The sequence below is a fragment of the Engraulis encrasicolus genome, chromosome 19 (genome assembly GCF_034702125.1).
Source record: "Engraulis encrasicolus isolate BLACKSEA-1 chromosome 19, IST_EnEncr_1.0, whole genome shotgun sequence".
Lineage (NCBI taxonomy): Eukaryota > Metazoa > Chordata > Actinopteri > Clupeiformes > Engraulidae > Engraulis > Engraulis encrasicolus.
Window position 1 is genome coordinate 24,049,616 of NC_085875.1, and position 7,500 is coordinate 24,057,115.

The 7,500-nt window shown below is 46.4% G+C and overlaps 1 protein-coding gene across 3 annotated transcripts in view; it reads left to right on the top strand.

Moving 5' to 3' along the window:
• The window catches only part of efcab11 (EF-hand calcium binding domain 11), a 118,128-nt gene that overhangs the window by 9,535 nt on the left and 101,093 nt on the right, over positions 1-7,500 (top strand). For all 3 annotated transcript variants that reach the window (XM_063224094.1, XM_063224096.1, XM_063224095.1), the window contains exon 4: positions 1,726-1,827. In XM_063224094.1, coding sequence (XP_063080164.1) covers positions 1,726-1,827 — 102 coding nt within the window. The remainder of the gene's footprint in view (positions 1-1,725; positions 1,828-7,500) is intronic.

The window sequence follows — 7,500 nt, forward strand, 5'->3', positions numbered from 1 at the left end:
CAACATATTACACATTTGTGTAATGAATGTGAATATACACATATTCATTTCTATATGCAGCCCGATGTCTCCTCTGCCGTGTCAATGAAGACCTGTCACCTAACTCATTACAACTGTAAAACAAAGCCTGGGGAGTGTTAGTAAACTCATCCCAACTGTCCCTTCTCTGAAGGTTATTTTTATTGCTCCCAAACCCAAGTTAACTACCACAACTTGACTAGGCTTCTGATCCCTCTGTCTTTCAAGCACTTGTGGTTTTCTCTATAGGATGTATTTACTCCAGGAGGAAAAATCGAATTCGTAAGTCAAATCGTTTTTAACAAAAACGGAAATCGTTAAAAAAAAAAGTTTAAAAAAAAAAGTAAAAAAAAAAAAAAATTTTTTTTTTTTTTTTTTTTTTTTTTTTTTTTTTTTTTTTTACATTTTCGAAACTATGGCGGCCAAATTTAAACTATGGCGGGCCGCCATAGTTTCCTCAATGTATGGGAAACACTGCACACACACACACACACACACACACACACACATAGTACACATGCACACACGTTAGAGGATAAAAAGAGATCTCTTGATTAAAAAACAACTCTTTATTTGTCCTGATGTGTACCATTTTGCCGCATGGTAGAGAAAAAGCTCCATAATCTCTCTCTCTCTCTCTCTCTCTCTCTCTCTCTCTCTCTCTCTCTCTCTCTCTCTCTCTCTCTCTCTCTCTCTCTCCAAGTTTCCATGGACAATGTCACCCCAGCAGAAAACCCTCACTAAGGACAAATGCATCAAAACACACATATTGCTGTGGTCATCTGATAATAGCTGCATGCAGTGCAGTGCAGTGTACTGTGTGTGTTTGCCAGTGTTGCCAGATTGGGGAGATTCCCGCCCAATTGGCCTGCTTAGGATGGCCGTCTGCGAGTAAAAATTGATTTTGGAGACAAAACGCCCAATCTTTGGCCATAGAAATCAATAGACTTGGGCAGGATTTAGTGCTTCCACGTGGGTTTTGAGCATTTTGTGGGCTGGAAATCATCAGCCTCATCTGGCAACCCTTGTATTTGCTAGCTGCACTCATTGCCCCTGTGGTCATATGCTGATGATGAGTGTTTATGTGCTTGCTGCGTTTGCCTGGTGGGGGGTCAGTGTGCTGCTAGACGGGGTTTAGTGTTGGCTTTGGGAGTTGGTATGGAGTCCTTTATGCATAATTATGCTGAGTCAATCTTTGTACTCTCTCTGTCGCTCTTTTTTCCCTCTCGCCTTGATCTCTTTCTTTCTCTCTGTCTCTCTCTGTCTCACTCTCTCTGTCTGTCTCTCTCTGCCTTACTTTCTCTCTGTCTCTCTCTGTCTCTGTCTGTCTCTCTCCATCCCCTTTTCTCTCCCTCTCGGTCCTGCCTACTCTTTTCAATTTTTCCTCCATCACCCCCAACCACTCCATCCTTCTCTCTCTCTCTCTCTCCCTCTCTCTCTCTCTCTCTCTCTCTCTCTCTCTCTCTCTCTCTGTCCTCTCCCCCTCTCTCTTTCTTTTTCACTCTCTCTCTCTCTCTCTCTCTCTCTCTCTCTCTCTCTCTCTCCCCTTCCCCTTTTCTCTCCCTCTCTCCCTCTCGGTCCTGCTGCCTCTTTTTTCCTCTATCTCCCCCCACCTCCCACCCCCATGTCTCTCTCTCTCTCTCTCTCTCTCTCTCTCTCTCTCTCTCTCTCTCTCTCTCTCTCTCTCTCTCTCCGTCTCTCTGATAGGAGTCCCCCTGGAGCAGTTTGTGTGTCTGATGGGGAAGAAGTTGACTGTGGAAGATCACTTTGAAAGGACGAGGCGGATCTTCAATGCCTTTGATGCTCAGTGTAAGTACTTCTCACTCCGACTCTCTTGATCTCTCGTTCTCTCTTTCTCGCTTTCCCACCTCCCTCTTCCTCCCTCTCCCTCTCTCTCTCTCTCTCTCTTATCTTCCTCCACCTCTCTTAATCTCTCTCTCCATCCCTCTCCCTCTCCCTCGTTTTCTGTTTCTCTTTCACTCACACACACACACACACACACACACACACACACACACACACACACACACACACACACACACACACACACACACACACACACACACACACACACACACACACACACACACACTCATGTGGCGCACACTAGGATGTGGATGAAACAGTGGCTACCACTTGAATCAGTTGTGAACGCTCAACCACTCTCAATCAAAAGGTGTGTACAAGTTTCAATAACCAACTCTTCGGCTAACCGATTTCGGTCATCCTCATGGCACACCAAGTTATGACAGCGAGGAAAGGGTTAATCTCCTCTTGAGCGTCACAACAATATGCACTTTCCTTTGCTGTGGCAGTGGCAACATTACAGCACTGAACCTCACAATTCCTTGAGAACGGTAGCCTGTCAAGCCAGACTAGAGCATGAAATGAAATGTTTACAGCAGTCTAGCATCGCACCATAGGCTCAAGTCACAAGTGACTCACTACACAGATTCAAAACTAGACAGGGCATTGTATTTAACAGACTGACTGGGCGAATAGACCAGCCGCTACAAGATTCAAGCGACAGAGAATCGATGCTGTGCAGCAAGAGCGATTTGAGCGACAGAAGCGACCAGAGTATGTCCGTTAAAAGCGGAATGCAAGCATTCCAACATTCCCATTAGCTGTGGTGGCTGTCGCCGAACCGCATCACAGCAATTTTTTTCAAACTGTCGCTCTAGTAGCGCGAATCGCCTCTAGTCGCCCAAATTGCTACATAAGCAAGCGCCTATGTAGCCGAAAGCCGAATACCCTAGTAAGCTTTCAACCAGGAGGTAAACGTTACCTGGATGACTTTCTATATCCGGTCATATTTGCAGTAGGCAAAAGATGGTCCTCTGGAGTTCGTCAACTGTGCGGCCATTGGTCTTAAGGGCCATCGAGGCTGGCACCCAGTTATGTAAATGACGGTGCTGCAGTACTTCTGTAGTACTATGGATTACTAATGGCTGGCTTTCTAGGTACATAGAACAGGAACATGGATCGGAAGTCGAAGGGCGTGACTTCGACAACCCATCAGAATACCATAATACTATATATTGGAATTCCACAGTATCAGAAAACTACAATGTGAGAATACATTCAGTATCTGAATACCGCAATATCAGACTGCCTACCGACTGCAAGGTCACAATCAACAGTTGAACACTGTGAAAAAAAACAGCTATATATAGATTTTGAAGCTCCATGCCAGCATGTAACATCTTGATTAATGAAGGCACTCACTGGCATCCCCGTGTGATAATTAAGGCCTCTACATTTCATCTGACAACAATGCTGACGTTCCTGCTTTGCCAGAAAACTTAGTGGTAATATTCTAACTCTGTAAGCACTAATTTGCTCACCGTACTCCCTTCACACGGCACGTCTGCCAGGAAATATATTAGTAAGTATTCTTAGTTTTTATTTATTTCTTTTTATTTTTTGTCTTTTTTTTTTACTTGATTTATGGTAGGACAGTGAAGGGGGTGACAGGAAGCGAGTGGGGAGAGAGAGATGGGTTAGGGCCGACAAGGGACCCGGGCCGGGAATCGAACCCGGGTCAACCGCATTGTAGACGAGTGCCCTACCGTTTGGCCATGGCAGGGCTAAGTATTCTTAGTTTTAAAAATGGCTTGTGATGTCTCCCATTTGTCTTCAGCAATTATTTTTTTCGGGCCTACCCAGTCTCACCCCTAGAAACAACCCTAAAATAGTTCCTTAAATAGTTCCTAAAACAGTTCCTAAAATAGTTCCTACCTGAACACATTTGTCCTCTAAACGATATCAGTGAGATATTTTTTGTCTGCTGCGCACCTTCTTTCAAATGCCCTTTTCTCTTTGCCTTTGCTGCTGTTCTCTCTGCTTTTTTTAGCCCTATCTGCATCTCTCTCTCTCTGTCTGTCTCTCTCTCTCTGTCTGTCTCTCTCTCTCTCTCTCTCAGTCTCTATGTCTCTCAGTCTCTATGTCTCTCTCTATCTTTCTCTCTGTCTTTCTCTCTGTCTTTCTCTCTGTCTTTCTCTCTGTCTCTCTCTCTCTCTCTCTCTCTCTCTCTCTCTCTCTCTCTCTGAGTGATATTCCTGGATCTCTATTACCGGGAGCTTCAACTGTGGTGTCAGATCAGTGAAATGGTAAATGTCACTCAGCCCCTCTCTCTCTCTCTCTCACACACACACACACACACACACACACACACACACACACACACACACACACACACACACACACACACACACACACACACACACACACAGTGGCCTTAAGCGAAATGAGGGACTGGGAAGGATGGTTTAAGTCTTTTTTCAAGCAAAATTAGCTCCATGGCCTGCACTGAGATCGTGCCGCGCACACACACACACACACACACACACACACACACACACACACACACACACCGGACCTGTAAGGAGACAGCAGTCTGGGTCGTGCGGTTATCAGAGAAGAAGTGGGACACATGGGCATTGCCGGAGTCCACTGTGTCCCAAAATGCCCCAGTGAGTTTGGGGTCTGAATCACCTACAACTACTAGGTTCATGTGCAGGTCACTCATAGCATAGCCGTGTGTGTGTGTGTGTGTGTGTGTGTGTGTGTGTGTGTGTGTGTGTGTGTGTGTGTGTGTGTGTGTGTGTGTGTGTTGTGTGAGTGTGTGTGTTGTGTGAGTGGTTGTGTGTGTGTTTTCAGCCCTCATTACCATTCCTGTCCCTTCCCTCGCCCTATAATAATCCTTTTTTCTATCCTCTCTGTTTCTCTCTCTCTCTGTCCCCTTCCCCACCTCTCTCTCTCTCTCTCTCTCTCTCTCTCTCTCTCTCTCTCTCTCTCTCTCTCTCTCTCTCTCTCTCTCTCTCTCTCTCTCTCTCTCTCTCTGTCCCCTTCTCTCTCTCTCTCTCTCTCTCTCTCTCTCTCTCTCTCTCTCTCTCTCTCTCTCTCTCTCTCTCTCTCTCTCTCTCTCTCTCTCTCTCTCTCTCTCTCTCTCTCCCCTTTCCCTCCTCTGTCGTTGTCTCTGTCTGTCTGTCTGTCTGTCTGTCTGTCTGTCTTTCTCTCTCTCTCTCTCTCTCTCTCTCTCTCTCTCTCTCTCTCTCTCTCTCTCTCTCTCTTTCCATTTCTCTTTCCCCATCTCTCTCTCTCTCTCTCTCTCTCTCTCTCTCTCTCTCTCTCTCTCTCTCTCTCTCTCTCTCTCTCTCTCTCTCTCTCTCTCTCTCTCTCTCTCTCTCTCTCTCTCTCTCTCTCTCTCTCACTGATCTCTTTCTGTCTCCCAGTCCCTCTCACTGCCAGTTATTATTCCTCACCCAAGGCCATAGGGATCCTCAAGTCCACCGCCGTTTTAATGACCAGTTTCATAGTAGTGTGTCTGCTTTAGATGTAGTCTGTGGAAAACATGCCCCCATCATATATGATGGCCTCCCTCCCCATACCAAAGCAGGCCACATGCAATTACATTACTATAACTGTGTGTTGTTTGCTAAAAGGGCATCCCTTTGATGACTCAAGTCATCAAGCCATTGCGTGGACATAGGTCATATGATGTAGTGCACACTGGCTTGCAGGCACAGCATTTGGCCAATAGAGGGAGCTAGGTGCTGTCGTCTATCTCCCTCGCTGGCCCGAGAGCACTGCTGTGACAGTGGCAGTAAATGGGGCATTGATCCATGCTCCTGCCGGCTCCTGCCCCTCCACACCCCACGCCCCATTCCATTTTAAACAGCAGCGGGGGGACGCATCCTGGGCCCTTGCAGCCCTGCAGCCGAGACCCATTGCCACGTTTCATTATAAAATAAATAGGATTTGTGTTTCGTTTCATTTCGTCTCCCTCATCCACCTGTCTCTGCCTCTGCCTCTGTCTCCGTCTCTCTCTATCTCTCCTCCCCTCCTCCTCTCTCCTCCCCTTCTCCTCTCCTCCCCTTCCCTATTTCTCCTCCCCTCCCCAAACACTCTCCTCTCCCCCCGACTCCTCTCCTCTCCACTTCTCTCCTCCCCTCTCCCTCTCTCTCTCTCCTTCATCTCCAACCCCTCCAGTCCAAACGCTCTCCCTCTATCTCCCGCATGTGTCTTCGTAGGCATGGAAACCTGCATGTACCCTACCGTGGCAACACGGAGTGGAACTGAGGATGCGTCCATGCATATTTCATCCTCAGGCACGTTAAATTAGGGCACAGGGGTACAAACCTATGACAGTTGTTGCCAGGGCACAATATTAACCTCTGTGAGTGGTAAAAAAAGTGGCCAAATGTGCGGACTGTCTGAGAATGTCTTAAATTAGGGCGAAAGGCTAGGAATCTCCTCCAGCGATTACACCTGGATACTACAAGTCTTCTCCAGTCTTCTCCAGTCTCAAGTGCAAGATGGAAGCATACCCAAATACAAACCTTGTCTAACCTTAGATACAAGTACAAATGTATTCTCTTTCTGTCTCTGGTTGTATCCACTCTACTCCCAACAACCCACTCCAGCCAGGCTGAGGTCAATGCATAGCAATGCATAGCAATCCTTGACACTCCTTTTGAGCTTGTTTATAAAGTGATGTCAAGCACGATAGAAACACAACCCACCCAATGCGAACCCAATGTGATACAAGCGTATTCTCTCTGTCTCTGTGTACGTCCACTCAACTCCATCTTATATCGATGTAGATTATCAATACATAACATTCCTTTGCATTCCTTTGACTTTGTTTATGAAGTGAAGTGTTCTATATAAACCTAATAGAAACATTGCTTTAAGATACAAACTTATTTCAATGGGTTTACAAACCTATCCCAGTGTCTTGGGAATGATTGAATGTGTGCGTGTGCGTGTACATTTGTGTGTGTGTGTGTGTGTGTGTGTGTGTGTGTGTGTGTGTGTGTGTGTGTGTGTGTGTGTGTGTGTGTGTGTGTGTGTGTGTGTGTGTGTGTGTGAAAAGTGTTTAGGGTGTAAAGATACAAAAGCCTACCCAAGCGCATAGAGCACGATAGAAATCTCTCTCTTTGCAAAGGCCTGTGCTTTTGGTGGCTGTGTTACTGAAACTCTGAAATGGTTTTGAAACGTATCTTATTGAGCTGCAAAATCTGCCTTTAAAAGTTAGCCATCAAGCGTATAAAAATACATTTAGCGTCTTTTGCAGATTGCGTCCCCGCCGCCGTCTCCTGTGAAGTTGTGTTTTGCCGGGTATTCCGTCGAGAGACAGGGGGTGTAATTAACTACATTAATTTCGCAACTCAATTTATTTCAGCTGCTGAGTCGAGGGACACAGCAAGTGATTGTGTGTGTGTGTGTATGCGTGCTTGCATGTGTGTGTGTGTGTGTGTGTGTGTGTGTGTGTGTGTGTGTGTGTGTACGTCTGTGTCTGTGCCTGTGTCTATGTTTGTGTGTGTGTGTGTGTGTGTGTGTTGCTGCCAGTGTCTGTGTGCAGTGTGTGACCACAGGAAAAGACTTGCAGCAGGTGACTTTGATCCAATCTGCTGGGAATGGCCCAGGGACCCTAGCTCATTAACCCTGCGTTGCCCCGCCATTATAGAGGGGAAC